Below are 17,582 nucleotides of genomic sequence, written 5' to 3'. Positions count from 1 at the left end.
TTTCTATCATGTTGAGTGCAATTGAAATAATTGGCTCGAGATTTTATATCTCTGATAGTCAAGATAGGAACGTAATCACAAACAAACTTTGTCTCATCGTTTGTGATTCCACAATAACTTGTTTCGCTAGTCGATTAAGTTTATTGTGAGGTAATTGATAATACTAGGCTGTTCTTCGGGAATATAAGTCCGGTTTATCAATTGGTTCCTGTTCACCTTGATTTATCAAAAGACGGAACAAAAAATCTTGGGTATTTATGTGGGAGACAGATTTATTCAATTCTATAAACTTTTCTGTGTGAGACAGATTTGTCTATCAAGTCTTCGATTTTGGGTCGTAGAAAATCTTAGTTGTGGGTAAGATCAGCTAAGGGAATCAAGTGCATAGTATCATACTGGGATCAGAGACGTAAGGAGCGCAATTGTACCTTGAATCAGTGTGAGATTGATTAGGGTTCAACTACAATCTAGTCCGAAGTTAATTGGTAGTAGGCTAGTGTCTGTAGAGGCTTAATACAGTGTGGTGTTCAATCTGGACTAGCTCTCGGGGTTTTTCTGCATTTGCGGTTTCCTCGTAAACAAAATTTTGGTGTCTATGTTATTTCTTTTCCGCATTATATTTTGTTATATATTTGAAATATCACAGGTTGTGCGTTAAGATCGATCAATTGGAATATCTAACCATTGGTTGTTGATTTACATTGAGTGACACTTAAAAATTGGTCTTTGGTATCGTTCAAGTAACTACTCTTATATTCAATCAGGCTCGCAGATTTCTATTTGCTGATTACGGATTGAATTAAGAGTTAGAGATATTAAACTCTTTGATATACTTTAATCTAGATTGAATCTGACTGTCTAGTTGATTCTCTAGAAAGTGCATTGGAGTAAGTCTTCTCAGATTGCCAAATGAATTGTTGGGTGTGGTTGTTAGACCCCCGCATTTTCGATTGGTATCAGAGCAGGCAAACATATTAAAGACCTCATAAGTGTGTATTTGTAGCGATCTGATATGGATGAAAAGATCCCCAAACTTACACCACCAGTTCATGGACATTCCAACTTGGTTAATTCTCCTGGCTCCACTGAGAATGCAATTTCTGCATCTTCTTCTAAATTCACATTTAACTGGGAAGCCAGTCTTGATGAACACTTAAATGATCTTTCTGATGAAAGTGACTCAGAAGAAGGAAAAGTGTCAAAGAAGAAGTCTCTCGGTACATTACTCTCTTTGATCATCTCTTGAAGAAAAATAAGTCAGCATCCTGCTTGTCTAAATTTTTAACTCCTCGCTGTGTTGAAAACCGAAAATTAAGAAAACTCTTTAAGGGATATGATAACTTATTACAAGCTACTCTCAAAGATCGTAATGAAAACATATGTTCAAAGAATTTTGAATGTGATGGTCTTCATCAAAATCTCGTTACGTTGGAAGAAAGACATCCAGAAATCAATGCAAGTTGTGTCTCCCAACAAGAATGTTTTAACATCAGAGAAAAGGCATTTTTCATGAGAGAAAATCAATTGGAGACTGATCTTAGTACGACTAGTAAGAAGGCCAAGGCTTTAGATGAGAAGTTGAAAGAAAAAAAAATCAATTTTAGCTTTACAAAACTATCTTCTATGCTTGGAGCATGTAAAGAACATCGTGATACACGTGGTCTAGGATATAAAGGAATAGAAGCTCCAAGTAGTGGTAAGACGTGTTTTGTCAAAGCTAAAAACCTTCTTCATGTCGTAGATGTATCCGAAAATAGAGAACATGAGCCTACAAGAACGACTCAGTTGATAACGGGTATAAATCGTCCAATCAACTGCTTCTATTGCGGTAAGAAAGGTCACATCGAAAAAAGATGTTATCTTCGTCTAAGGAATGAAAAACTTCATAACATTCTCATATGGATATTCAAGGAAGTAGTCAAACCGGTTCCTCAGTGTTCGGGTAGAAATTCATTCCACAATCAAGAAAAGCGTCCCAATTGACCAGTTCTTGATTATGAATATAACTGTTCCTCCACTTACGATGGCAAAAGGAACAAGGTTATATGGATGAATGATAACTTTGAAAATCCTATAAGAAGGAAAAGATGTCGAAGAAAGAAAACTTCTTCAAAACCCTCTCTTTCGCTCAACAATGATCTTGCCTCTAAAATAAGTGTCCCTGATTACATTCATATTAATAATCATGTCTCGGAACTCAAGACCACTATCAACGGTCTCAAGCTCAAGATCAAGAAGGCAAGGAAAGCAGCTGATCCAGGTAACTCTTGTCATTATCCTATTAATTCTAATATAGGGGAGGAGAGTAAAAAGGAGTGTGTAACACCTCTAATGAACTTCATGTTCATCAAAATACAACTTGACTATTTGTTTATGTGTATCCTCTCTAAGACCAATGAGAAGATACACATAACTCTCAATGAAGATCTTCTTCTTGGCAAATAGTCTGTGTTGTATTGTGATGATAGTATTTTTTTCTTCCTGTAGTTGCTTGAAACAGTTTTTAATGCCGTCTTAAGATACACTAGTTCTTCTTCCTAGAATGGCAGTCGAGTCACCTTGTATCAATGATTCCTGTCATTCTCTCAAATTGCTTACTTTATCTGTTAGTCGACCTCGCCATGGGTCTCAACCATGTATTTATGCACACCGGGTCGTTACCAAACGTATATAAGAAACCCTGGTTTCTCTTGAGGAATTTTTTCCTTTAAACATGTATCAAGTTTATGATACACGTATACTGGTACGGTAATGCCAAGAGTCCTGCTAGGTACGGTTGAGCAAGTGCACGATGGAAGGAAGCAGAAAGGAAGACAACTTTGATGAGATGACCTTTGAACTTGATGATGATCCGATTCCCGTTATTTTCTATAAAGCAATTGATCATGAAAAAGATTTTCCAATCTAGATGTCTGTTCAATTGGTTGGAAATCTTCTTCAAGACTTTGAGGTCGTGCGTGAACATCTCGAGATTGCATCAAACAATCTAGTGTTTTTTAAGGATGAGCTAAAGAAAGCAACTGATGAACTCTCCCTTGTTCGTTCCATGGTTGCTGATCTCGTCTGATTTTTTCTAGTAAATCTTCCTTTTTTTTAGAAGAATAACTATGGTTTGGAATAGCCATTATTGTGAGTACACATAGCTATGTCGAACGATTTTCATCTTCATTTTTTTTAGATTTATTTATTTAAATTCTAAAGTATTTTTTGGAAGATGATTTTTGCAATTTTAATCTTTATGATTTTATATATTGCAGATTGTTATGGGACATGTTGTTTACGTCTGTGAACTTGTAACTGTCCCATACTTGTTCAAAAGTTATCTCTATTATGTCAATATGAATGTATTTATAGAAATAAAATGAACTTTTGACTTTACAAAAGTTAAAGCCTTTTATGTCATATTTTGATGGAAGAAAGGATAAAAATTTTGTGTACAAGGATTAAGTCTATTATATGTCATTGTGCAAATAGTGATGAAATATAGAATGAATCCTTGTCTATTCCTCAGTATTTGGTCAACCTCTGATCCACTCTTTTATGCATATACTGTGTTGTTCCATAAGGTTTCTTATGTTGAGCACAATCGACTGAGTTGATCATTCTCTTATGATTAACTTAGTTGTTGCTCCGTAAGGTTCCCTATGTCGAACATGATCAACTAAATTAATCATTATCTTTTGGTTATTTTAGGTGTTGCTCTGTAAGTTTCTCTTATGATGAGCACGACCAATTAAATTGATCGCTTTTGTGATTAATTTGGTTGTTTATGTCAATTGAATTATCGTAAGTTCTCTTGTGATTAATTTGGTTATTTTTTTCGATTGAACTAACCATGGGTTCTCTTGTTGTTATTTCAGTTGAATATTTTTGGATTCAAATTCATATTTTTCATGTAATTTGTTGGTCCAAAGAAATCCTTCTTTTCTTGTGAAAGTAAGGTCGCCTTTGTTGTTCCTTCGGGGATGACATTTTATTGGGGGGGGGGGGGGGGGGGGGGGGAGTTCTTTTGAACTTGTGCTAATTGCCAAATCTTTGTGGGGGAGTGCGCGGCTGTGGATTTTTAGGGGTTATCTTGTATCTTCATTAACTCCTTGATGAATGCATTTACTTCGGCTTATGATTGCATCTAAATTTGTTGGTATGTTAATACACCTTTGGTAATGATGTATCTCCGTGAAAATTCATTAGGATCCCACTAATTTTCGTACCTTTGCCAATTTTTTGACAAAAAGGGCATAGATAATTATGTGTAGTTCACACTACAAATACATTGGTTTACGGGATCTAGTAAGGGGGAGTGGTTTTTCTGTGAGATATGTATTGACTAAGGGGGAGTGATGCATATCACCATAGTGTTATTGTCAAAGTTGTGATGCAATTGAAATTTGATGTTGTGTAATAATACTATGACACTGTATAACAATGATTCAGAGCATTTTGTTTTCTCATTGTTATAGCTATGGATCTTCAACAACTGTGATGCTGAACTTACAACCTTTAGGATCATGGAGTACTTGGAAGTGACGAAGATTTCGAGTCGCGTTGAATATGCCAAGGAGATCAAGCATGTGGATAAGAAGCTATATTTTTTTTTATCTTTTTTGTAATCCATATGTATTGATAGTTTTGTCACTAAAATTGACAAAGGGGGAGATTGTTAGAGCATTAATCGGTCGAACTCACATGCGTTGCTATCTCAAGCATGTTTGTCAATGTTAGTGATCAAAACTATAAGTCTTGATTTCTAACCTATTTGTAGATGTCTCGAACTAGGACATAAATAGTGTAGTTGAGCTTAAATATCTCGACGTTCATCTCTTGAAGACGAAGAACTATTAAGGGGAGCTTGTGGAACTTCTTCGACAAAAGGTATGTGGAGACTTGAACTTATCTATCACTTGGAAAGTCTATTTCTACTATCTCATATATTGAGACATAGGTCGTGTTACAATATAGTTATCTCTATATACATTTGAGATTTCGAGTTGAGTATATCTCGCTTACATATTTCTAGAAATATGTGTTGGTAAGCTTTCGCTTCGACCAAGTTTATCTTATATCATGAGAAAATTTCCGAATCTTACATGGTTTGTGTGATACAATCATTTGATGTAGGCTTGGAATGTTTCGAAAATGATTATCTCAATATCTTGAAAATTGCTTTGATGCTAATAGTGTGTGAAAACGGTTATTGACATAATAGAAGAATGTTTCAATGATTGAAATAAAGAGTTGATGATGTAACCATCTTTGGATATAAGCATATATAGTGTTCGCACATTAGTGTATAAGTCCATAAACAGGGAGCCAAGAGTATGCATATGTGTGTATACGAAATTGGTGAAGGAGACGAGAACTTCTACTGATTTTGGTTTTGGAAAAACTCTTAACTAGTCACCTTAAGTATGCGTACCCATACGCATACTGGAAGAGGTTTTCGAACCGAAAATTTCCGCTGAGTTTGGAAACTTAACAAACTCAAATTCGGTTGCTTAAGTACGCATACCCATACGCATACTTAAGCTGGTTACTTTGTCAAGTCGGTCAGTTCATGGACTTAAACATTTAAATCATAAGGAATTCAATCTTTGCGAACCGTGGCTATAATGTTCATGATTGATTCAAGTGAATCAAACCAATTTGATTTTAATTGTGTTTTCTAAACAATTGAACAACTCTTGACTAGTTTCATTTGAGTCATTTGAACTAGTTATGGTTAAGATGAATAAGGTTGATATGAGAGTAATCATATGGCTAACCTCAGTTAACTATTTGTGAACCAACCTGGTGTACAGGTTTAGGTACGGTTACATAAACCTAAGTAAGGGTACACTTCATTTGTGTGCAACAAGTTAAGTTCGATCTAACGGTTGAAAGATATTAGCTTGGTTGAATCATTTTTTTCATCTAACGGTGATTATTGAATGCTTTGTTACCAAGGTAACTTGGATTGCAAACCCTGATTTGAAAACTATATAAAGGAGAACTCTAGCAACCGGGAAGAGAAATCCTCACACCTCCTGTGTATTACTAGTTGCATATATATAGTCTATTCTCCTTTAACCTTAGGTTTCTTCTCGAGACCCTGTAGGTCAACGACTTGAAGACTTCATTGGGATTGTGAAGCCAGACCCAACTATTCTCTTTGTAGTTTCGTGATCTGATCTTACTGTTTCTATCGTATTGAGTGCAATTGAGATAATTGGCTCGAGATTTTATATCTCCGATAGGAAAGATAGAAAAGTAATCACAAACAAACTTCGTTTTATCGTCTGTGATTCCACAATGACTTGTTTCGCTAGTCGATTAAGTTTATTGTGAGGTGATTGATAATACTAGGATGTTCTTTGGGAATATAAGTCAGGTTTATCAATTAGTTCTTGTTCAACTTGATTTATCAAAAGATGGAACAAAAACTCTTGGGTATTTCTGTGGGAGACAGATTTATTCAATCCTATAGACTTTTCTGTGTGAGACAGATTTGTCTATCAAGTCTTGGACTTTGGGTCGTAGCAACTCTTAGTTGTGGGTGAGATCAGCTAAGGGAATCAAGTGCGTAGTATCCTACTGGGATCAGAGACGTAAGGAGCGCAACTGTACCTTGAATCAATGTGATATTGATTAGGGTTCAACTACAGTCCAGTCTAAAGTTAATTGGTGGTAGCCTAGTGTTTGTAGCGGCTTAATACAATGTGGTGTTCAATATGGACTAAGTCCCGGGGTTTTTCTGCATTTGCGGTTTCCTCGTTAATAAAATTCTGGTGTCTGTGTTATTTCTTTTCCGCATTATATTTTGTTATACAATTGAAATATCACAGGTTGTGCGTTAAGATCAATTAATTAGAATATCCAACCGTTGGTTGTTGATTTACATTGATTGACACTTGAACATTGCAGATTCAAAATTGGTCTTTGGTATCGTTCAAGTAACTCCTCTTATATTCAATCGGGCTCGCGGATTTCTATTTGCTGATTGCGGATTGAATTAAGAGTTAGAGATATTAAACTCTTTGATATACTTTAATCTAGATTGAGTCTGACTGTCTAATTGATTCTCTAGAAAGTGTATTGGAGTAAGTCCTCTCAGATTGCCAAACGAATGTTAGGTGTGGTTGTTAGACCCCCGCATTTTCAGGAATCATGCAAATTCCTCGTGTGTTTGGTAGCTAAGTGAAAATTCCTAGAATTCTTAACATTTCTTGTGTTTAAATCCCATGTACTGTTTGGAAACTGTTTAGAGAGAGAAATATGGCTTTTAAGGTGGGGTCCACCTCTCCGCTTAAGTTTTTTCCAGCAAATCTTAAGCGGGAAGGTGGAATTCAAAATGGGCTATTTGATGGAATTATAAATCTCAAGGGAACCGTGAATCCAAATAATTTGGACAATCAAAGGGATCGTAGCTCCACCAAATTTTCTGGACCCGTGAATTCCACCTCTAGAATTCTGCATCCAAACCCACCATTAATAACATTGATAATAAATTAGAGAAGAGTTTATACTCATCAACCCTATCCGACTCCACAAAGGATCTAAGCCCTATACCGTCGTCATCTCACCGACTTTTCTCTCTAAAAAACGGAAAAGGAATAAAACAGTGAATGCATGCAATATAACGTTCACTACTTATCTTATTACAAAACCAAGATTTCAACTAAGGGCTTACTAAACAGAAATAAAATAAGAGCATCCCAGGTTCATGACATATTTACTGCCTTTGGTCTTTATCCGCACAATATAACCTCCTAATAAAACTAATCATATTTTAACAGATGTTGTTCTGATATGGTTAACAACATGGTAATTCTGAAGTTAATATACCGCGTCTTTTTAAAAAAAATAATTATATTGATAAGAATAATTCAATTGAGATATCCTTTTCCGAACGGGTCTAGCAAATTTTGCAGGAGGTTAGCAAATTCCAGTGCAGTTTGGCAACTATCTGTAAAAACTTTGCAGAAATAACTAATAAGCAGAAACTATAAAGTCGGGTTTGTCACCTTTGATATCCCATCCTAGGTTGGGTTATCACCAAAATAACCGTCAACATGTGTGTCTTCTTTTTATTCTAAGTTTGGACAGGAATAACATAACCTTCCTTAATTTTGGTTGGCTATAAAAAGCAAGGTTTCACTATTGATGGTTCCAAGTGTTTGGAATCATAAAATTTTCCTTCCCATAACCGGTTTTTCCATAAAAAAATCTCTACAAACAAATCTTCCTAAATCTTTGATTCTCCAAATCTGTTGGATATTATCTGAATTATTCAGATTTCCAATCAGATTTGTATACAAAGTAAATATTTCTATTAGTAGTTATATTAAATAAAACATCGCTATTCCATGCGATTTTTAGGTTTTTTCCGTTTCAATTTCATTATTACTCATGGTGTTCTCAAATCCATCAGAGATTTATCATAGCTTTATCGGCGTTTCAGACGATTGTTACAATTGTTTCAAGTACATTAATGACGATTTCTTCCGTCATGACATGATTCTACATTCTCATGAAGATCCATGGTTAACGGATTTTATTGTGATATTGGTGTATTGTGCTTATTATTCACTTATGAGACAATTCCATCTTATTGAAGAAGACAATGATGAAGAAAACGAGTTCTTCAAATCCAAATGGCAGAATTTTAATTCAAATGCCATGTCATCCCTCAAATATCATCAATTTCTGTTTCAGATTTTTGCCCGAAGAATTGATAATTATCCTATTTTTTTCACTTGACCCATTTTTATGTTCTTTTTTTTTACAAACTTATTTTATAATAAAATAAAATTAATAACAGGTAAATTAATCGAAATTCAAACTATATGATTTCTTTGAAATGGTTTTCTCAGAAAAGAGGTTAACATTTCACAAGTCCATTGTTCATTACTTGATTGATCGGTAGGGTCGTAAAAGCAGACAATGGCCGTAAATCCGTAATGCCAGTTCTCAAACAACACAATACATAAAAGCAGACAATTGTCGTAAATCTATGTAACTACTTGTTGGTTCATCTGAAAGACTAGATGTGATATAGTCTTCAGTCACATTCAGCCAAATGCCAGACAAACCTCCAACGTACCAACTCATGTTATGAATACCATCTCTCTGAACACTGGAGGACTGGTAACAACAAAAGAAGATAACATTGCTCCTTACTCTCTGGAAGATAACATTGCTCCTTACTCTCTGGACCATTATCCTAGAGTGGACTATGGATTGATTATAAAGATTTGCACGCTACAAGACGCTGAAAGCTTGTTATATTTTTCTGCACTATCTATTATAGATTTTGCAGGAAACCCTATCGATACCAGAGGACACCCAGGCCATTCTGGAGCTTGGGAGCAACAGGAGGAGCAGATTTAGCTTTTCATGCAAGATACAAGCTGAATCTATGGAAATCCTGATCCGATTTAAGCTACTATATCATAAAGCTGTGAAGGGAAGATTCAATCTGAGCTATCATGAAACTTTAGATACCGAAGAAGAAGACAATGTCACCATAATTAATCCAGTTACTTTTGTTCTAATTAGTCTTAAAAATTATCCATAGACTTCAAAATCTAGATACTCTTAATATTGCACTATTGTAAGAACAATGTTGGCATGACTAGCAGCAGAAAAAATGCAACAATCAGTACTGGACTTGGGACCTGTTTGGCCTAAGTTTTTCTATGAAAAAAAAACAACACAATACATATGATCAATCTTGAACAAGAAAAAAAAGAAGTCAAAATCACGAACCTTTTTGATATTAGTGGAAGATTTTATTCATGCACAAAGTTTTTACGGGAAGTAAATAACAAGTACACAAATAAAACAGAAAGAAAGGGGGGAAAAGAAAAGAAAAAGAAACTACACTAGCCTAAAAGGGAAAAGGAAAAAACCATAAGTCTAAGAGTAAAAAGCTCCTTTTTCTTTCCTCCTTTAAGATGACAAGACTAAAGGACCTTCCAAAAAGCTCCTACACAGCATCATCCACGCCTCCCTGTTTGGCTCTGTTGCCTCTAAACTTGATCTGGCAGCCTCAAGTATCTCCTACTCAGCTACCTGGCAAATAAATGCACATATTTTTGAATTGTTTAGCGAAAGAAATTCTTCCCTAATTCAAAAAAATCGATAAATAACCATCTATTTACCTTCAGTTTCTTGGAACTACGTCCCTTGCCTTCGTCCAGCGTAGATTCATCTGCTTTATGAACCTGAAATGCATAGAAAAGATAAGGGAGATGCAAATCAAAAACAACAATTAACGGCATAATACATATAGATTTAGTCATTTAGAGACAATTCCTCACCACAACCTGATCACGCTAAATTGGTTTAGTGGGATAATAACTCAAAAAGTAAAATAACTAAATCAATTGGCTCAAAATTCTAACAGGTGCCACTAAAACCAATAAGTAAAAAAATAATGCGCGACGGGAAGATTGCAACACTTTAGCTTATGTCCTCACCTCTTTAGGCAATTGATCGCATTCATCCATTATCTTCTGCAGGGCTTCTTGGTCAACAATCTGAAACCAAAACCAAACATATAAAACTTTGAAAAGAAAAAAATAGGAAAAAGAAAAAATGCACGAAACTTAGATGTGAACTCAGAAAACAGTCAGAACCCGGAGGTAAACAAACCTCAAGTGATGAAAAGCCATCAATCTCATCAACAGAACTGGGCTGCGAATCAGTAGGAAAGCAAGCTGGATGATACCATCTTGTCACTTCATGCCCTCGTTCTTTGCTAATTGAACCTAATCTCAGCGACTTCGCAGGAATTGCCTCGGTGCATTTCTTGCAAGAAGAGCGGCTAGACTTTGCGTACTCAGTGATGATCTTGATAGAGGGCTTTTTGCGTTTGATGCAGAAATGACAGAAGAATAAGAGGCATGAGAGATTAAAACAAACTAAGAAAAGTACAGAACCAACTGTAGTTATATAGTTAGGAATGGAATCTCAACTAAAAATTTGGAAGCCTGCCATGGGCATATAAGATCTACTTACCCAAACTTTTAAAGAAAGAGAAAAAAGAAAAAGAAAAAAAAAAGAACCACATAATGTAATTACTACAAGTCTACAATCATACAGTTGAGCACAAAAAGCTAGCCACAGGTATCTACCTTTGCTGTCTTTGATTTGCTTTGGAGTTCATCTAGTGCAGCTTCATCTTCTTTAAGAACCTGAAAATAGAGACCAGTAAGAAGCTGCTCTAACTAAAAGTAGCCATAGAATACAACAGATAGGAAAGCTACTAAAATGATGTTGGCCACTTCGGACTCTTCCAAACTATCTTTGTTGCTTTGGTGAGTAATGACTCACCGTCACACCACCATAACGGTGGGATAGTACAGACAGTGATGATTATAAAAGGACTAAACAAAATTCAGGAGTTTAATGGCATTGGAAATACAGCACAGCAAAATTGCAGCAGCTCAGCTCAAAGCATCTTACCTCTACCGGCAACGGCACACCATTCAATAGCTTCTTCAGTGCTTCTTGATGATTGCTCTGAAACGCCAAGTGAAGACAGAACTTTTACTAAATAAGAACTACCAAATTAGTCAGCAGGACTTAAACCACCACCATACTTTCAAAACCTCACAAACCTTAAGTGATGTAAACCCATCTATCTCATCCACAGAATCAACTTGTAGAGGAACAGTTGATAAGCATCCCAGGTGATGCCATTTTGTCATATCAAATCCCCGATCACTGCTAACTAAGCCTAATCTCAGTGTTTTTGAAGGAATTGCTTTGGTGCATTGCAGTAAGGAATTGCTTTGGTACTTTGCGTACTCAGCAACGACCTAGAAGAAGCCATTGTAGTAAGTAATATGAATAGTTAAGACAAACAAATGGAAATTCACACGAATTAGTAGCAGTTAAAATCTTGTATCTCCTATTGATCATATAGTTACTGAGATTGAATACAACACATGCATATATACAGAAGAAAATGATGTAACTACCTTCACTTTCTTTTGTTCACCTTCTTTGTCGTGTTTATCTACCTTATCAACCTGAAACAAATAAAAGTTGACAAAAGTAAACTCCAAATTCAATCCGTGTAAAGTTTTTATGGTGTGGTGGTGGTGCTGATTTAAACTTTCACAGCTTACACTAAAATGACCACCAACAGCAGCGCCACCACTCCAACACGTAAAACCACCACCAATACCAACAGGCAACCGCTAACTCCAAGAATAACATTACCACCAATAAAACCACCAGTCCAACACCGACACCCAACACAACCATCCAACCTCCAAGTCCAAGAGTACCACCACCACCGCCAACACCAACACACACGACATAACCAGTCAACCAACTATCCAAAAGTATCACCCTACCAGCCTACCACCAACACCAACAATGCCATGACACCCATAAATGAAAATTTTTACAAACCACAAAACAAACATGCTAATCAAACAAACCATAGACTCAAACTCACTTTTGATTTTTTGGAACCCTTTTTCCCATTTCCCTCCTCCACTTCCTTCTCACCATGATCAGAACCCTATAAAAACATACAAACAGAAATTACACATGCAATAGTTCAGAGTACTAATGAAAACACTAACAATCACAAAAACCTAACTCAAAAAATCCCCAAACCTGTTTTGATTCCAAATCACATTTAGAAGTTAGCTTTTCAAGCGCTTCTTGATCACTACTCTGCACAAATCAAACATCAACAACTATCAAAACTAGATATCTAAAGTCCAATATCAAAATCAAAATTGAAAAACAAAATCAGAAGGGAGAAAAACCAAGCATGAGACAAGAATTTCGACCTTCAGAGAAGAAAACCCTTGAATATTGTCAGTAGAGCCATGAATAGGTTGAAGAGAATCGGAGGGGAAACAATTGAGATGATGCCATTTAGTAACATCATAACCTCTTGGATCCTTACCATGTAAACCTAACCTAAGTGTATTTACAGAAATTGAATCTGAACATTTTTTGCATGTAGATCGGTTTGATTTTGCGTATTCAGCTATAATCTTTGTAGGACTTGCCATTACTGCTAGTGATTCTCTAATTAAGGTAATGGAATAACTAACTCCTGATGGAATTTGTTGGAAGATTTGGTAAGTTAGGGTTTTGAATTCGGAGTGGAATAAGAAGATTTTGAGCATAATTTTTGCGATAAAATCTAGGGCATTTTATAGAGCGGTTTTTTGGGGCGCGGGAAAAAGTACACATGTCCTGGTTCATGCGCACCTACTCAACCATTGTTGTTCCTGTTAAACTAATCATATTTATTTTTTGACCGACATGTTGTTGTGACACGACTAACGTGGTAAATGTAAATTTAATTTTCTGAGATTATTTTACTGTTTTGGATAAGCATAATTTTCTTGAGATTCCCTAAAGTCGATCTCAGGGTATACAAGAACTTACCAGATTTTGTTCTATGTGTTTGAAGTTCCGTTTTTGCAACCGGGAATCATAAGCCACTAGACCATGGAAATTGGAGTGCAGATGGACGCGTTCAGATGCAAATAACCCAATAATAATAATTTCTGGGTAAAAAAGACATGTAAAATTTGATAATGTAAAAATAGCCAGGATATAAATAGTTTCATCCTATCCATTTTGAAGTATTTTTTCTTATGTTTAATTTACATCAGGATGCATTCAGTTTCACCCTCGCTATTTTTTAAGTTTAAGTCAGGATGAATCCAAATTCATTCTTGCTATTTTTTTGTGTTCATTTCACCCATACTAATTTCTTACTCATCCATTAGGCCTATTCCTATGGGTATGCCAAAAAATTGTTGTTTGGCATACCAAGTGGCATGGCAAACCATTTGTGCCACTATGAGAAAACCACTGAACGACCGAGTTTCTAGCGAGTGATATTGACACTATCTCCAGCGATAAAGTCTGGCGATATTGTCAATAACGCTCGAAATTGACTCCATCGCTGGCGTTATAATCAATTTCGCTAACGTTCGAGTTTCGGACGCCTATAAATACCGCAGCTTATTTTGTTCTCTTCTAAATTCTTCTCAATCTCAGTTCTTCTAAACTCTTCTCAATTCTTCTTCTCAGATCTTTAGATTTTCTTAAACTTCTGTAAAACAAATATTTTGATTTTCTTAAACAAATATGGAGAGAAGAAAAAGAAATAGAAAAGCCAAAGGATGTACTAGTACCCCAGCTAGTGGAATAAGTTTTGCGGTGGATACAAATTTTGAGTTTGGTAATGTCAGAAAAGTAGTTGGTGAAGGTATGTTATCTAAGCACTTATCTGACCATGAGGAGCGAGCTAGAACGGTAAATCTAAGAGGTGGATGGACTGAGTTACGTACGATTTTTCAATTACTTCCCCCTGTTGTTCAAGAGAGAGTTAGAAGATATCCTTGGCGACATCTATATCAAATACAACTTAGAAACCACATGACTCAAGGAGTTCAAGTTATATTAGAACGATGGTGGAAGACTACAAACACGTTCTTTTTCAAGGACTTTGAATGCGATAAGTCAGTTTGTTCTAGTAACTTAATTTTTAGATTATGTACTTTGTTTTATAAAAATCAACAAATTCTAATTATGAATAATTATTGTTAATAGGAGTTACACCGATAGATTTGTACATGTTAACGGGAATTTCATGTGTTGGAAACTTACTTCCATCTAACAAACTAAATTGGATATCAAAAGAAAAATGGAAACAAAGACTTCCTTTATATTCAAGTGATGTAGAAAGAAATGTTTCATATAGACAATTAAAAGCACATGGGTTAAAGTGGCTGGGTTGAAAGCATTCATCATACGTTATGCTAGGAAAATGAATGAAAACAGGGAAGATGGTAATGAATATTTGTTCCCCGACCATTATGAAGAGCTCGAACGTCTGTTTGTATTGTGGACACTAGGCTAATGTCTATTTTCAAATGCTAGCTCAATGTTGTTAATTGGGTTTCTCGAAGCATTAGAAGATTTAGAGCAAGCACCAATATATGATTGGTGGTTTACGATTTTATCAGAGATTTACATGTCCCTCGGTGATTGCTCGACGCGTGTCAAAGGTAGTTTTAGTGCTTTTGGGGGAGTTCTGGAGGTAAGAACCAATATTTTTCACGCTTTGTATTTGTTTGTCAATTTTACTTGGAAAATTTAGTAACCAATAATGTTATTATTTTCAGTATTGGTGGTACATATTTCCGTGTTTCAAAACCTTCTCTTAAGAATCATACCAATGTATTTCCGATCATACGGAAGTATGATTCCGAGAATTGATCACCTACACAGATGAAGATGGTCAACATGCTGCTATTGTTCATAAGATTCAACAGTTGTGTAGAACAAGCCTTAACCTTATCTCCCAGTCGTATGAAGCAATACCTGAGTTCGAAGAAGAACTAGCTCAGAGAATGTTACAACTAAGCCTTACAAGGATGGTATTTTACAACCCTGTTTCTGAAAAGGGTGTTTGGTATTATGGTGAAAGACAACTTCTTCAGTTGCAAAGAAGATCACTGATAGCCGTCAACCGTTATCCCAGTTCAGATGTTTCAGAAGAGGATTACTTCAAATTGATAAGGGAAGGTCATCATTGGAAAGAAGCTGATCAATTGATCCAGGAGCCAATGGATAGAAATGACTACCTATCTTGGTATAGCACTATTTTCAAGCCCAATATTGCTATGCAACCACAAAGTTTAGGTCGGATGGATTTCCCAGCTTTAGGTAGGATTCCACCTGCCGATAAATTTCTTCCTTCCCAACCTCCACCAGAGAGGGGTGACGCATGTGCATATCCTTCTCAAAGTTTGATGCCACCATTTTCTTGGGAGGTACAGACTATATCCAGCACATCTGAAGAGGTTGTTACTTATCCAATTGTTTCCAGTGCACTTGATCGGACTTATCCATACTTGGGGATCAATGCTATAGAGTTGCAGTATCAGACCCGGTTGAACGATATGAGTTGTCTACTTCAGGGATTTCAGAAATTGCACTTGGAAGAGATGCAACAACTGAGGGAGAGCATGATGTTTGAACTGAGTCAAGGATTTGATGGTAATGATGGTTGAGGTAGTAATAGGGGAATGAGTCCCAATACTAGAAGAATAAGTCCCAGTGGTAGAGATGTTAGAGGAATGAGTACCAGTGGTAGAGGAATGACTCGTTTGAGTCCTAGTGGTGGAGGAATGACTCGTTTGAGTCCCAGTGGTGGAAGAATGAGTCCAACTGGAAGTCAGCGATGTCGTGGAAGTGATAGAAGATTGAGACGTAGTTCTATGCAGAAGTTACCAGAAAGTTCTACTCCAAATATAGTGTTAGATAGTCAAGTAGTACGTGGTGGTGAAGAAAACTTTGGCTTGGCTACAACTCCTGGACGTATGTTTAGTCATATGTCAGCTGACATAATGACTCCAGGTGGTGGTGTGAACATGGAAGTAATTAGGCAATCGAATCTGTATACCCCAATTGCCTTAACCTCATCAGCATTTCAACCATTCGAGCAGCAAACTCCTCAAGAATATCAACAACACACGTTTCAAGATTTGTATCGTGTTCTCTTGCGCCCTGAACCCGTTGCTTATCAAGGTTATTGTGATTCTGATGAGACTCAAGCACCAAGTGAGTCTCAAACCAGATCGCTAACTGATATGTTGAACAACACTCTTGATCCAGAAAACGCGGGCAATTGGTTCTTTGGTCAAGGAGGAAATGGACAAGGTAATGAATAGTAGTTTAGTTGAAATGTAAGCAATTAGTTGAAATGTAAGTTTTTTTTTTTTTTAGTGGAAACTTTAGTGCAAACTTTTTTTAGATTAATATTCAATTACAAACTAGTTTTACATTTCATTAAAAATTAAGATCGCAAATACAAACTTATAATTTGAATCCCTGCACATGAACATTGTAGAGTTCATAAGATTCGTCGTGACTAAACCAGCTTCCGTTGTCTTCGGCGAATTTGGTACGAGCTCTAATTTTTAATTCTTCATTTGACAACCTAGGATTATCCCCTTTTATCAACCACATAATTTGTTGATACTTTTTGACATTGTTATTGATGAAACAATAACGATTTTGAAGACACTCATTTGTTTTTCTTGGATTTACATGACTTAACGTCGTGAATGTTTGAAACACAGTGTCCAATAAGTTAAAAGCCTCTAAATTGAAATATTTATCGCTTGCAACTGAAACCCAACATCGAATTAGAGAAACATCTTCTTCTGGAGTAAAATCCACTTCGGTTATGCGAGCACTAGGCATGTTGAAATGAATTTGAATTTGAAGTTGGGTCGGAATGGGTAGAAGTTATGTATTTATAAAAGGGGAAATGGTAGCCGTTGGATTAAGATCTAATAAGCGACTATCAGACCAGCGAGCGACATCTAGACTAACGCTAGCGTAGCGCTGACTTGACTATTGAGCGATGGACACTCTATCGCTCGATGGAAACTCTGTCGTGTATGCCTATATGTTATTCCAGACATATAGACATATGAGTTTGGGAGTTTGGCATACCATAGTGGATGCATATATGTTGTATGCACAGGAGTAGACCTTAGATCCATGTTTTAATAATATTTGAGTAATTGACCCAATTTCTCTGG

At 36.1% G+C, this 17,582-nt stretch overlaps 1 protein-coding gene across 1 annotated transcript; it reads right to left on the bottom strand.

The window, feature by feature from the left end:
• Positions 1 to 9,738: 9,738 nt before the first annotated feature.
• On the bottom strand, positions 9,739 to 13,213 carry LOC113274797 (polynucleotide 3'-phosphatase ZDP-like). The gene is made up of 11 exons (XM_026524186.1): positions 12,792 to 13,213; positions 12,613 to 12,672; positions 12,449 to 12,514; positions 11,964 to 12,014; positions 11,601 to 11,801; positions 11,446 to 11,502; positions 11,115 to 11,174; positions 10,633 to 10,842; positions 10,458 to 10,517; positions 10,140 to 10,202; positions 9,739 to 10,050 (listed from the first exon to the last, which is right to left on the bottom strand). Exons 1-11 carry the CDS (start codon positions 13,134 to 13,136, stop codon positions 10,039 to 10,041), a joined length of 1,185 nt encoding a protein of 394 aa, XP_026379971.1. The 5' UTR covers positions 13,137 to 13,213; the 3' UTR covers positions 9,739 to 10,038.
• Between the last annotated feature and the right edge of the window lie 4,369 nt (positions 13,214 to 17,582).

This window comes from Papaver somniferum, chromosome 4 (genome assembly GCF_003573695.1).
Source record: "Papaver somniferum cultivar HN1 chromosome 4, ASM357369v1, whole genome shotgun sequence".
Lineage (NCBI taxonomy): Eukaryota > Viridiplantae > Streptophyta > Magnoliopsida > Ranunculales > Papaveraceae > Papaver > Papaver somniferum.
The sequence above is the reverse complement of the archived record's forward strand: the minus strand, read 5'-3'. Positions and strand labels throughout refer to the sequence as shown.

Coding starts and splice junctions, on each gene's coding strand:
- LOC113274797 (XM_026524186.1), bottom strand. CDS start 13,136: ATGCTCAAAATCTTCTTATTCCACTCCGAATTCAAAACCCTAACTTAC. Junction 12,673..12,791: donor AAGGGTTTTCTTCTCTGAAG/GTCGAAATTCTT, acceptor TGATTTGTGCAG/AGTAGTGATCAAGAAGCGCT. Junction 11,802..11,963: donor GTGAACAAAAGAAAGTGAAG/GTAGTTACATCA, acceptor GGCTTCTTCTAG/GTCGTTGCTGAGTACGCAAA.